The 14843-nt window shown below is 38.3% G+C and overlaps 1 protein-coding gene across 1 annotated transcript in view; it reads left to right on the top strand.

The window, feature by feature from the left end:
• The first annotated feature begins 469 nt into the window (after window positions 1-469).
• The window catches only part of CSTF3 (cleavage stimulation factor subunit 3), a 78064-nt gene continuing 63690 nt past the window's right edge, over window positions 470-14843 (top strand). Inside the window, exon 1 of the mRNA XM_007497236.3 lies at window positions 470-839. Coding sequence (XP_007497298.1) covers window positions 813-839 — 27 coding nt within the window. The 5' untranslated portion in view covers window positions 470-812. The remainder of the gene's footprint in view (window positions 840-14843) is intronic.

Consider the following 14843-nt stretch of genomic DNA (forward strand, 5'->3'; position numbering starts at 1 on the left):
GGGAACGGATGGTAAAAGCCATAGACGACCTTGAACTTGGGGGGGAAAGGCCACCGGCAACAAGTACCCTCAGGGAGCAGAAAGAGGGCAGTCGGGAGTCTGGGATTCACGTTCTAGGGTACCTTTGGGACTCTGGACAGGTTCCTTTAACAGCGTATGTTGGACTGGTCTAGCCCTAAATTTGGGTTTGATTTATGTCTGGATTTAAAGTGACCTTAGGACGAGGCAAGGATACGGTTTCTTCGTTCTGAAACACATTGTTTTTGTTTTTTTAACAAACAAAGCGGGTTTAGGCGTCAGTTTCCTCCTCTGTAAAATGGGAGGTTTAGGCTGGCTCGCTCTAGTTAAGTCTCTAAGTTCTAGCAGGAGCCAGTCCTCCACCTACTACAAAGCTGCCCCGCCTCTTGCTTCCGGCCTCCTTGCCGCCGGAAGGGAGGAGCGAGGTCGCCGAGCGCGGTGACGTCAGACACGAACGAAGCGGACTCCGCCTCGCTGCACCGCCCCCTCGTCAGGCGCTTGTGTTGTCTAGGCGCCGCGTGAGGGCGCTGAGGGCGTCACGGCAGCCCTCGGTGCCCCGGATGTTCTCCCTTCTGGCCCCTGACAGGGTCGGGGCGCCGCCATTTTGACTCCTCTCAGAGTGGGTGGCGGCGGCAGCGGCGGCGGGTGCTGGCGGACGGTCCGGAGCCGCCCGCCGGGGATAGGCACCTCGCCCGCCTTTTTTTCGGAGGTGACTTCGAGTTTCCTTTTTTCTTTTTTCCTTCCAGCCCCGTACTGCGGGCCAACTCGTAAGCTTTCGCCAGACGCCCGGCGCGATGTCTGGCGACGGAGCCGCGGAGCAGGTGAGGAGGGAGGCCGGTGGGGCCTCATGGCTACTGTCCCTCAGCCGGGACCCGGCCAGGTCGGGAAGGAGCGGGACGGGGTTGGGTTTGGGATGGGCTGTGATGTGAGGTGCTTCGGATGTGGGTAGGGGAACTCCAGGGCGAATAAGGGTAAGGAGGGGGTCGCACCCCGACCCCCAGCCGAGCCACGCGTGGGCCCGGAGGGGGCGGAACTTGGTTAGGCGGAACGGCTCCTAAAGCAGCCTCTCCTTATCCGGGATTCCCCTTAGGGGACTCGTGGGAGCACTCAGTGAATCTTGTACCCCGAGATGGTGGTAACGTAGCTGTCGGAGGGGGTCTATTCGGGCAGGAACCTTCCCTGTTCCACCCTCCCATTCTACCCCTCCCCCTCTGGGACTTGTTGGCACGAGCCTGGCGACGTGACAGCATAAAGCCGGGTCAGCTCGGGGGGCCTCAGTAGTGCTCTCGAGCCCCAGGCCCTTTAACTAGTTAAAGCGCTGCCAGCCCGCGGTTTTGAGCTTTCGAATGAAAACACGACGGAGCCGAGGGATGGTGGTCTGACAAGCTCGACCGAAAACTTGGCTTAGGCGTGCTTTAATTCGAAGGAAGGGCAGGAAGCGGAATTCCCTTCCTGGTGTTAGTAAACTCGTTTTCTGCATTCAAAATGGAGTTTTAGAGACAATTTGCCTGTAATGTTCTTTCTGTCTTTTGGGAATTGAATACATTGTGTAGCAAGAATAGACAGTTTGGGAGTAGCCTAGGTAGTTCGGTGGATAGCCGGGCCCCGAGACAGGAGTTCCTGCGTCCAAATATGGCGTCAGACGCCTCCTAGCAGTGTGACCCTGGACAAGTCACTTAACCCCCATTGCCTAGCCCTTACCACTTTTATGCGTTAGAACCATTACACAGTATTGATTCTAATATGGAACGTAAGAGTTAAAAAAAAGACCGGGGCAGCTAGGTGGCTTAGTAGATAGAGAACCAGGTCTAGAGACTGGAGTTCCTGGGTCCTAATATGGCAGCAGAGGCAGATACTTTGTAGGTGTATGACCCTGGACAAGTCACTTAACCCCCATTGCTTAGCCCTTACTGCTCTTCTGCTTTGGAACTGCTACACACTATTGATTCTGGGATAGAAAATATGGGTTTAAAAAAAAATAGACTGCCTTGACTTATGCAAGGGACCCTAAGTACTTAATTTTATAAAACATTTTGAAACCAGATTTTTCGAGTATTGTTTTTTTAAATGAAAATGAAAAGTTAATGGAATTAGCTTAAACATTTTATTTCTTTGCTCATTTTTAAGTTAATAGTGCCAATCCAATCAAACAATTTAGTGGTCCTTTTCAGCCTTTTAAGTGCTTAGTATGTGTAATTGCCTGGTCTAAGCAATGGCACCACAGATTGAACCTAGCTGAGTTCAAATTCTGCTTCAGACAAGATCCCACAACTTCTGTATGCTTGTTTCTTCAAGTTTATAGTGAGGTAGTACTTGCCTCTGAGGGTTGTTTTAAGGCTCAAATGAGATAAATATTAGCACAGTGTCTGGCACCCTTAATAAATACTGGTTCCCTTTCTTCTTTCCTCTCTTCCTTTCTCTTTCCTTTTCCTACTTTACATGGCTAGCCATATGCAAGTATCCTTAGAGCCTACGGGATTGGGAAAGATTTCCTCAGAAAATAACTTCACAGAAGGGAGTTTTAAAAGATAGAAATAAAGTGGGCAGGCATTCCAGACTGAGGGCATATTCTGTTTATTAGTTATAGTGGGGAGATGGAGTGCTCTGTAAAGACATAGCAGAGTGACTGGTTTAATTGGAGCAAAAAGTGGAATAATAAACTTGGAAAAATAGTCTGGAGATAGATTTTGAATTGCTTTAAATGTCAAGTTAAAGAATGTATATTTTATCCTAGAGGCAACTTGGAACAAATGAAGTTTCTTTAGTTGAAGAATGATAGGATTACACGTTTTCCTGCATTAGAGAGGGAAGACTAGATAAGAGTCAGGGAGACTAATGCTTTTGCAATAGCCCAGGAAAGTAGGTGTGGTTTGTGTGTGTACAGAAAGAAGGGAACCATTACAAAATATGTTCTGAAGGTAGAATTGACAAAACTTGGCAGCTAGTTGGATTGGGGGTTGTGTTGAGGGAGAGAGAAAATAACTGGGATTGCATACCTGAGTTTCTGAAAGGTTGAGGGTATTCTTAATGCAAATAGTCAAGTTTAGTGAAGGGGTAGGTTTGAAGAGGAATATAGAAGATAAGCTTTTTGAGGAAAAGGCATTTAGCTCACAGGAAGTAATCATGTTAGGATTTGAGCTCAAGGTTTGGATAGGGAGTTATCGGTCTAGAGAATGTATAATTGCACTTTAGGGAGCTGAGATTACAACTTGGGCTCATAAGATAAACTTTTCTCATCCAAGAAGAATATTTTAATTCCTTTAATGTTTAGGTAAGAACTCAACTGGCCTGAAAAGGTAGGGAGGTATAGTGTTATAGCAAACAGCCTGAGCAAAGTCAAGGTGGTAAGAGCACAATTTATGATTTTCACCTGGCAAGCTTTGTCTGATTTTCCTGTAGCATAGAATGTATGGAGGGGAAATGCATAAAGGGGCAGACCAAAAAGGCATTGAAGATTTATGAGACTAAGTCTACCTATAGGACATTCAGGTCTAGGGTATTAAGAAAGAATTGAAGGGAGGAAAATTTAAGCACCTTGAGGGCAGGGTTTCTTCCATTTTATTTTTGTATTTTTAGTGTTTTGCATTTATTTATAAAGTGTTTGTTGAATTGATACCTATTAAAAGTGGAAAGAGCTCTTAAAAAAGCTATCAAAACATTGTAGGTATTGGGTTCATGTGGTGGTCCTGGGAAGAGAAGGAGAGCACAACGCTTCAGAAGGTGTTTTGGAAATAGACTCAGATTCCAGTCAACCAGGACTTGGACTAATGTAACTCGCCCAGTCTAATGGATTAAATGAGCCAAATGTAACTTTCAGATTAGTAAAGTCAGAAGGGAAAGTAGATTTAGGGGGAAAGGATAAACTTAGTTTTGGGAATTTGGGAATTTTGAGTTTGGTGTGCACCTGTAATATTCAGGTGAAAATATACATGAACAATCTTTACTTCTGAAGTCATCAGGACTAGATATTTTGGTTAGGGAACCCTGAAGCTGGGGTAGTGAATGAATCTTGCTAAACTGGTTAGTAGTGTAGTGTATAAAAGAAAGAGAATACTTTGCCTAAGGTTTGGAAAGTATATGGATTGTTAAAAAAAACTGGACAAGAAAACAAAATTGATCTTGGAAAAGTGTCAGATGTGGTGGTGAGATGTTATGTAAAAAATGTGGCACAAAGTGTAATCTTACTCTAAATGTTGTGAAAGACTCAATTATATTGTCTTAATGTATAGAGTAAATATTTTTCTTTTACTTTTTTCCCCCCAGTAACCTAGATTAAGGCAGAAGGGGTGAAATGAATGACATAAGCTTTCTTATGTCCTATATTAATTATTTGAAACTAGTAGTGGTATTGCAAGTGGTAGTTTCAGGGACCCGAGGTTTAGGAGAAGAGTTGCACAAGTCCTAGGTGTCTGGAGACCATTACAGCTCTTGTGGGGTGTACTTTTTGTACAATTCTAATCTTTTTTTTTTTTTAAGTAGTTTGAGATAAGGACATTTTGTTGTTCAGTAAATTTTCAACCCTGCTCCACTCTTGATGATTACATTTAGGGCCACCCCCATAACTGGAGTGGTTTGTCATTTCCTTCTCCAGCTCATTTTACAGATGAGAAAACTGAGGGTTAAGTTACTGGACTAGGGTCATCCAATCAGTAGGCATCTGAGACTGTATTTGAACTCAGGTTTTCCTGTCTCTAGGCTCAGTTCTATATACTGTGCCACCTAGCTGTCCTTTAATTTTCTTAGTGCCACATAAAATAGCACTTTATGTGAAGTTGGCTTGATGTAGTGATTTTTATGGAACATCAAAAGTTCATCTAATGCTTTATGTTGGTTGTGCTGGAGACAAAATTGCATATTGGAAGTGTCAGGTCTTTGTGAGGAAGTAGAGCGAAATTCTTTATTTTAATTGTTTTAGTTCATGGTGGGTGGAATATTATTGCATTTGAACTAATGTTAGTTTGCAAAAGATTTACTTCCAAGATAGGTTACCCTGAGCTGAAAGTTCACTTTTTCAACATCCTATAGGGAAAATACCTATAAAGAAAAAAAAAATTTAAGTTCCTTACCTTATAGAGAACTGTTTGACAATCAGTAAGCTGTATTGAGGACCCCTAGGCCCTTAGAAATAAAAAAAAAAAACACTCCTCAAGCTTCAGTTGTGTAAATAATACAAAATGTAGGCATAATAAATATGAAGCAGTTTTGAAGGGAAGTACTGATTGATAGGGGAGTGGGAATTGAGAAAGGTGGCTCTTGAAACAGTTTTCAGTGAAACTAAATGTTCTAAGAAACAGAACTGATCCAAATGAGTAGGCACTAAGAAATTGTGTATCTGGTGGCCTTGGCTGGGTAGGCTTTGGAAAGGTACTGAGTGGAGAAGAAAAAGCACAAATAAATTACTAATGATTCTCACGGACAATCGGCCAAAAATCTGTGTTTGATTTTATTATTAGTGAAAAATCAAGGTATGCAAAGTTATTCTAGGGAAGGAAGTTTAAAGAGCTGTCTGTATCTATTTTATATTGTGGTGTTAATGAGTTGATTATCACCTGTTCATTAGCATTCAAAAGAAATTTCAACAATTAGCAAAGTATTTAAATCTGAGGGGGGTGTCCCCCCACCCCCCAGCAAACATGGGAATTGTATTATGGTAGAAGGAAATGTTTTTTTCAGGTTTTCCATAGGATCATAGATTTAGAATTTGAGGAATTAGTTCATAATTTAATAAGGGAGATTGCAAATAACTATGTACAAACAGGTTCTATACTAGAAAAATTAGAAATAACCCAACTGTGAGAAGGCACTGCTAGGATTTCAGTTCACTGAACTTTGTAGTGCCCTTTGCCTTAGATAATGAGGATGCAAAGGCAAAATAATTGCAATAATAATCCCTAGCCTCAAGGAGCACTTGGATTAAAGACTAAAGAGCCTGGAGTTGGGGTGCTACACTAAAAGATTATTGCAATAATACGGGCCAAAACCTCTAGTTGAGGTGAAGTGGGATGCTTATAGAGCTTGAAGCTGAGAAAGAGAAAAATAGGACAATTACACCAACCTCTCAGAATAGACCATTGGATGAAATGGCAGAAACAAATGGACAAATAACCATAAAATGAGAGTGTTTCCTCTGAAAGTGAAGGTAGACTTTTTGAGGGAGAATGGAAGGAAGTTCAAGTGAATGGAATCTTTTGTCTTACTAAAGTAAGAGATGAATTCATTCACCGTTATCTGGGTAAAAACAAGTAGGTGTCTGAGAAATGTAGACTTCCCAACACTATGGGAAATGATGGGAATTAAAAACAAATTTTTGACACTATGATGTGAACATAATTGATTATTATTTTCCCTTTAAGTTATTTTGATGTGATAATTTAAAAATATATCTTCGAGTTCTTTAAGGAAAGTTTAAAAAGTGACTTGGGACACAGCCAGCGGTTCTCAACCTTTTTCAATGCTGTTGGTAGTCTGGTGAAACATATGTAGACCCTTCCTCAGAATGATGTTTTTAAATGCATAAAATACATATGATAAAGGAATTAAAAAATGTAATTGTTTCTCCATGATATGATAATATCTAGCATTTATATACTAGGGCACTAGGTGGCTCATTGGATAGGAGTATCTGAAATGGAGTTAGAAAGACTCCATCTTCATGAGTTCAAATCTGGCCGCACATTCTTTTTTTTTTTAACCCATACCTTCCTTCTAGGAATCAATACTGTGTATTGGTTCCAAGGCAGAAGAGTGGTAAGGGCTAGGCAATTGGGGTCAAGTGACTTGCCCAGGGTCACACAGCTAGGACGTGTCTGAGGTCAGATTTGAGCCTAGGACCTCCCATCTCTAGGCCTGGCTCTCAATCCACTGAACCACCCACCTGCCCCCTGAGACCTCACATTCCTACTCACTGTGTGACCTTGGGCAAATTGCTTAACTTTTCCACTTTTTCTTCATCTGTAAAATGAGCTAGAGAAAGGTCTTTTTGCCAAGAAAATTCCAAATGGGGTCACAAAGAGGTAGACATGACTGAACAACATATAGTGCTATAAGGGTGTGCAAAGCACTTTGTTCCATATGCTTGCCATTCAAAACCAAAGGCCCTCTGAAATCTATTCTTATGAATCCCAGGTACAGAACTCCTGGTTTCAACTTAAAGGAATTTCTTCAAATGAGCACATTTTAACAATCCTGAATACAAATCTGAAAGGTTAATATACATTGGTTTGGTATTTTCAAAAGGTATTTTGACTACTTGTATAGCTAAATGGGTTAGGGAGTGGAGCAGATATTTCATTGATACAGGAATTAAGGAAACTCCCTCAGCCTATCCTGGTCAGCACCTTCTCTACAATTTAATCTTGGCAAGTTGCCTAGAAGTTGAGATTTCCTCACAATTTGCACAGCCTGTCAGTGTGAATCAGGTCTTCCTGCTCAGAAATACAGCTCTCAATCCTTTAGGCTAGGGACTCTAATCCTTTTTTGTGTTATGAACCCCTTCAACAATCTGGTGAAATTTGTGAACCCTTTCTTAGAATATCTTTTAAAAAATAAAATACAAAGGAAACATAGAAATTGTTATCAGAGTATTAAAAACACAAAGGTTCACAGACCTCAAGTAAGGAATACCTGCTTTAGTCTCTGCTTCCTCCCTTAGCTAGAAGAGTTGTAAACTCATGGTCCCAGAGAAGGCATTTTCCTTGGAAGTTTTTGTTACTTTTTACATTTACAAAGCTTTAAAATAGATGAACAAATTTTTAAGATTAAAAAATATTGGAATGATTATTTGTACAAATAAATAGCTGAGCATCCATTTTTACTAAGAGAAGTAGGAGAAAACAGACCTCCTATAGGGCTTTGAGCTGTCCACTTTTCAAGGGGTTTTTTAAATCTTTGTACAACTTGGAAGTTCTTTTCTATAAAATAAGACATTTTTTCATTACTGTAATACAAGGTTTTTTTAGCTTAATAAACAAACATCTTGCTAGAACTAATTCCATTATTTTCACACAGCAGTTTTAAACCACTGTTTAAGAGCGAAATTATTCAGTTTAGTTGGCATTGTTTAGAGCTATGCCCACTACCAAATGTTTTATTTTGTGGACATGAGTTGATTCTGTAACTTAAAGCACATTGAGTTAGTAAAGAGGCATGTAGGGCTAACTTAAAAGTAGTTTACATTTGATTTTAAAAATAATTTCTTGAGAAGGGCCATTGTCTCTCTTAAGCATGGCAAGAAAGTATTTTTAGATCTGGTTTCACCACAGATGTTCCCTAGTTTAAGGAAACCTGATATATGAAAATTAGTGTTTATAGAATTACTAAATTAGGAGACCATTTGTATTTCAGAATGACTCATTATCTTATGTGTTTCAGTTTCCTCAACTGTGAAGTGGCAATATTTTCTCATGTTATAGAGGTGTCCTAAAGCATTAAAAGTTTCTTCTTAGAAAAGCACTCCACTCTCCAAACATCCATCCACATCACTCACACCACAACTGCTCTACCTGACTTGGACTACTAAAATAGTCTCTTAATTGGTCTCCTTCCATCTAGTCTTTTTTCTGTAATCCATTCTCTATGCAACTGCCAAAATAATTATCCTGACATTGTAACACTTCTGTTCCACTTAACTCTTAATTCCTCCTGTAAAAACAGGATAAAATACAAACTCCTGTTTGGCTTTGAGAGCCCTTTCCAACATAGGTATAGCTTGTCCTCCTTGAATTTTGCATGATACTCTTTTCTGCTATGTTCCTGCCAAATTGGCCTTCTTTCTGTTTTTTGTACAGAAACTTTTGTCTCCCCTATCTTAGTGCCTGTGCATAGACATTCTCTTATGACTGGAATGCAACTAAATTCAGTATCCTTATGTTAAGTACCTGATATGTGCCAAGAACTATTCTTTGCTCAGGGTATATTGAGACAAAAAAAAAATCTCTACCCTTGAGAAACTTAGCTTATATTAGGAAGCATCCTGCCTATTTATGCTTACTTCCTTCAAAGATATGGGGCTTTCCTAATTCTCTTCCTTGACAGCTAGGTGACTCAGTGGTTTGAGCACTGGGTCTCAGGAATATCTGAGTCTATCTAACCTCAGATACTTAAGTAGCTGGGTGACATTTGAGCAAATCATTTATCCTGTGTTTTTCTCAATTTCAACTGAAGTTGAGTATTATAATAACTCCAACCTCAACTAGGTTGTTGTGAAGATCAAAAAAAGTTTGTAAAGTACTTTTTATAGTGCCTGGCACATAGTAGGTGATATTCGTCCTTATTCCTCTCTTCTCTCCTAGCAGTGAATGTGTGCATATGTGTGTGCGCGTGCGCATGCGCGTATTTTCTCCTATTGAATGTAAGCTACTTGAAGGGAAGTTTGTTTCTTGTCTTGATCCTCCAAGCCTGACTTTTATGCTTGGCATTAGTAGTCACATAGTAAAAGATGATTAACAATTGTTATGTATATTGACTGATTCTTCATTACAAATGATCACCTAATTTATCTGTTCTATAACTGAAATAAGATTCACACAATATAGCATGCTGTACTTTAAAACTTCCAACATTTATATACATTTGGATAAAGAAATGAAATCAATAAACATTCCAGGCACTGGGATGCAAAAAGAGCCATTAGAAGCTCACAATCTAATGGAGGGTGCGCGCGCGCACGCACACACACACACACACACACACACACACACACACACACACACACACCATATATATGAAAAAGAGGGAAAGCAATAGAATCAATAGAGGTAGGGAAAGACTTCAAAAATTGGGACTTCAAGGAAGCCAGTAGGCACAAATGAGGAGGGAAAACATTTAAGGTATGAGGAACAGCCAGAGAAGATACCCAGAGCTGAGAGATTGAGAGTTGATGGAGTGTCTGGTTCTTGATATAACTGGGAGACCAGTGTCACTGGATTGAACAGTATGTGCTGAGGAGTAAGGTATAAGAAGGTTGGAAAGGTAGGGATGTGTTAGTTTATAAAGGTCTTTGAACATTAAACAGAATTTTGTATTTGATCCTAGAAGCAATAGTGAGTCACTGGAATTTTTTTTTTTAATAGAGCAATGATGTGGTTGGATTTTCGAGTTAGAAAAATCGATTTGCAGGAATACAGGTGTTGAGGCACTGGGGGTCTGTACTGGAGTGGTGGCAATGTCAGAGGAGACAAGGATTTTTTTGTTTGAGAGATGTAGCAAAAATGACAGTCCTTGGCTACAGAAGAGAGGTGAGAGATAGTGTTAAGTTTAAGATAACACTTAAATTTCAAACCTGAAGGACCGGGAAGATATGTGCACTCTTTACTATAATGGGTAAGGGTAGAGCTGGCAGACTTTGGAAGAAGGAAGAGTTCAATTTTGGGTATGTTAAGAGGTTTACTAGCCATCTGTTTGAGATACTTGAAAGGGTGTTGGAAATTTAGGATTGTAGATCAGAAAAGTTGAGGTAGGATAGGTAGAGAGTCATTAGCATCATATGGTAATCAAATCCATGGGAGCCAGTGAAATCACCAAGTGAAGAAGTAGTATGGAGGGAGAAGAGTGCCTAGGATGGAACTCTTGGATCCCTAAAGTTAGAGGATGTGATATGGAGGAGGGTCCAGCAAAGGAAAACTGAGAAGGAGCAGTCAGGAGAACCAAGAGATAGTGGTGTCTTGAAAATCTAATAAGATATCTAATAAAGATACAATAATACCTTATATATAATATAATAATATATATAAGATAATAAAGATATCTAATAAGAAGAGAATCAAGGAGTGAACATCAATGTAGAAGGCTGCTGAGAGGCCAAGAAGAGTGAGAACTGAGAAAAGGCTATTGCATTTGGCTATTAAGAGATCATTGGTAAATTTGGAGATAGTAGTTTTGGTAGAATAGGATTGGAAGATGCTAGCACATAAAGGGGTTAAGAAAAGAATGAGAAGAGAATAAGTGGAGGAACTTAATGGACAATAAAATCTTTCTTCAGACTTAGCCACAAAGGACAAGGATGAGTTAGCAGGGATGGGGAAAGAGTCAAGTGAGGGTGGTTTTTTTCTTTGCCAGGTTGGGAAGACAGGGAATGATTGCCTACTAACCAGGAGAATGATGATTGGGGAATGACAAAGGAGGTGATCTTTTGGAGGAGACCTGAAGGAATAGCATGGCTTGAAGACTGCCTTAACTTTTCAGGGAGGGTAGTGAAGGAAGAAAAAGTGGCAAAAAGCATCTTGTAGATAATGAAGAGGGGAGAAGAGGAAGCTCAGGGTGAATGACAACTATTTTTAAAACTTGTTTCAGATACTTATTAACTGCCACAAAAGTTAAATCACTTAACTTTCTGACCTTTAGTTTTATCATCTGTAAAATGAAGATCATAATGACAACTACCTGTAAGTTGTAAGGTACAAATGAGATATAATGCATGTCAAACATTTCAAACTTTCCCTGGTAAATTCAAATTATTTAAATAAATTTGTAAGTTAAATTATTTCTCTAGTTGCTGTATGAGGGAAAGACAAAGATAAATGATAGACTCTGCTCTCAAGGAAAATTAGGTTATATTTTAAATGTTTCTCAGATGAAGTTAATTCCTTCTATCAGAGATGTTTCCTGATTCTTCCTAGGAGTGCCCCTCAAATTTCTTTGTATTAGTTTTGGGCATATTTTGTAGTTATTTATTGTATATATTGTTTTCCCCAATAAAAGGTAAGTTCCTTTAAGTGCAGAGGCTTTATTTTGGGAAATGGAGTCTACTTATCTTGCAGGCCTATCACAGGCCTGACACACAGCAAAACACTTAAATACTCACTTATTGAAGCAAATGAAAAAGCTTTTGTCCCCTGCACAGTAGTAATTAGGAGACCTCTTTAAGTTTTTCCTCTGCCATTAATTCCTTTCCAATTCTGATAATTTATGAGAAAGTGACTATTAATGCCCAATCTGTTTGAATGAATTTTCATATAATGTTTAACATTGAATCAGGACTTACTTGACTAGAAATGATAGAAATGAACTCACATAGCAAGTTTCATTCTGTTTAATAATCTTTCCTTGTTATGAGAGAATTGAAAAAGTATTTCTGTATACAGTGAGGCCTTAGATTGGTGTTTTCTAATACCAGTAACTTCCATCTTTTTGGGAAGTTGTGTGCTTTTTGTTTCTCTTTTTATTTTCCACCTCTTTCCTTTATAATTGAAACCTTAAAGTAGCTTAAAGCCTCTCCCCATCCATTCCAGTTAACCAAGATTCTATACAATAGAATAATTTTCTTCTTCAAGAAGAGATCCTTTGAAAAACACTTTAATGTGTCAGAAAGAAAAAGAAATCCCATTCCTGCTTTTCTTATCTCCCCCCACTCTTTAACCATAATTAATCCTTTATACTCTTCCACTCCTCTCCTTTCTTTTCCTCTTGTCTATATTCTGAAATCTTGGTAATGACCAGTACAGCCTAGTAGTTTTTTCTAGCATGATATATAGATGCTTACTAAATGTTTATTGGATTGAAAAGGAGCTAGAATTGGATAGCAAAAATAAGATTTATAAGTTAGGAGAAGGGTCCTGAGGTGCATTTTCAAGGGTACTTCTTAAATTATCTCCAAGATGGTACTTAGTTCTGTTTCTTGAATTAAGATTTTCTCTATAGGGCCTTCTTTCCTTTTTCATCATTGGTGAAAATGCTGTAGCAAGTGTTTATACTTTGAGAATGAAGTTGGGAAGCTGTGAACTTAAATTATTTTAAAGACATTTTCCTTTTACAGAGCCCTAGTTGTGTGCTCCTTCCCCAATAAACCTAACATTTATTATTTTGAAGGCTAGAAAAAATTTAGTTTGGTTTAGACTGAGAATATCTAATCCCTATAGGGCATTATACATTTTTTTTAAAAGCCTTGGTACATGTTTTCAAATATTATGTAGCTGTTTCAAACCAGGCTGATGAGATAGAACATTGGTTTCAGATTGAATTAACTGAAAAGTCCTCTAAAATCTTTTTAATGAAGATTTTGGTAATGACATGGAAGAAAAAGTTCTGAACAAAACCCCAAAGGGATTTAAAAAAAAATCAATTAAAAAATCAAATATATGCTTTAGGGAGGCAAATTAGTCCATTGGAAAAGCATTTTAGGTAACTTCTGTATGTTAGGCACTGGGGATGCAAAGGCCACAGTGAATAGCTACTGCTTTCAAGAAGCATAAGCCATTTTCTATCACAGTTTATAACATTCCACATAATATATGTTAGGTGGTTCAGATGAAAATTCCTGAACATCAAACAGAACTGTAGTCATTTAATTTTTGTAGCACCCTAGAGAATCATTTTCCTAAAACCATTCCTAACCCTCTTAACATTCTTTCATGTTGAGAAAATCAATTTTTTCCTACTTTTGGTCCAAGACTTAGAAAAAAAGGTTACTACTTTTAAGTGGATTAATCAAACAACCTTTTTTGTCTAGTAACCACCTGGATTCTTTCTTCTGGGAAAGTATAGGAGTTCCTCCCTGAAGTTTCCTCTTATTTTTAGAAATAAATTAGGCCTTTGAAAAGGATATTAAAAGGATTTCAAAATAGGATAATGATTAAGTATTGACAGGGTTTTCTCTTCTAGTGGAATAGAAGGAAGCAAAGATTTTAGACAAAGACATTGAGGAAAATATGATTTCTTAATATCTCAAAGAGAACAGGCGTGGTTTGCTTTTATACTTGGATATTAGGAACTTTTTCATAATAAATTGTAAGGATATCTTTGGTCTTTTGTCAGATTTATTTTGGGGGGGATGCTATAGATTTTGTTTAAGAAAGCTTTAAGAGGAACTTCATAATGGTATGTAATTTTTATGTTAAGTATTTTACCTTGGAAAGGCGTAGTGATAACAGGAAAATTTTTTGTATTTTGAAGTTTCATGGAATCAATCAAGTTGGCACATCACTGATTTAGTAGACTGGCTTCTTATTCTCAGAATCAATAGATAAATTCATTTGCTTGTTTATCCTTGAGGGCGTAGTATCTGGCAGCTAGATGGTAAACATAGTACTTGTCTCCCAGTTGTTGTGAGGACCAAATATTATTTGTACGGTGTTTTGCAGACATTTAAGCACTTTATAAATACTAGCTGTTACATTTGTTTTTATGCTATTTCCATGTATGACATCTGATGTCATGTGTTGGTGCACTTTATTGCATCTTTCCAGAACTCCTCTAGTACTTTTAAGGTGCTTGTCTTCTCTGAAGTAGAGGAGAAGCTATCTGATTTTTATTTGTTGATATGAAATTACACTTTTTAACCTTTTCCCAAAATTGGCATCTTTCTTTCTGCAGTATGTCCATAATAATCTAGTGGGGATTTATTTCTATTTTAATAGCAAGTTTTGAACAAAGATTTTAGTGAAGGTGAAAGCAGTGTAATCAAATTTTGAGGGAATCACATAGGCCATAGGCAAGTTTCTCAGGTTTTATGATACTGTTTTAACCTTCATTTTAGTAATTTAATTTTTGGCCAAATGCTATCGGTTGTCTACATCTTTCACTTATTTTCTGATATCTGTCTTCTGTATAACATAATTGAGAATGTTAGCTTAAAGTTTAAAATGAATTGATATGTTCTCTTCCTAGTAGCATTAAGGTTTTGTCATAAAAGAGTGTGAAACATGTCCAACATTTGTGAATTGGTTACTTTCCTGTGAATGTGAAACAAGGTACATAAGATATAAGATATAGTTATCTTGCTTCCAAATGGGAAAAAGAGGTGATCATTTTATTGATATTCCTTGAAAACTTCTTGAAATACATGTTCTACTGATAGGCTACTATCAGTTAACTTTATATACACTTTGATT

Source organism: Monodelphis domestica, chromosome 6 (genome assembly GCF_027887165.1).
Source record: "Monodelphis domestica isolate mMonDom1 chromosome 6, mMonDom1.pri, whole genome shotgun sequence".
Classification (NCBI taxonomy): domain Eukaryota; kingdom Metazoa; phylum Chordata; class Mammalia; order Didelphimorphia; family Didelphidae; genus Monodelphis; species Monodelphis domestica.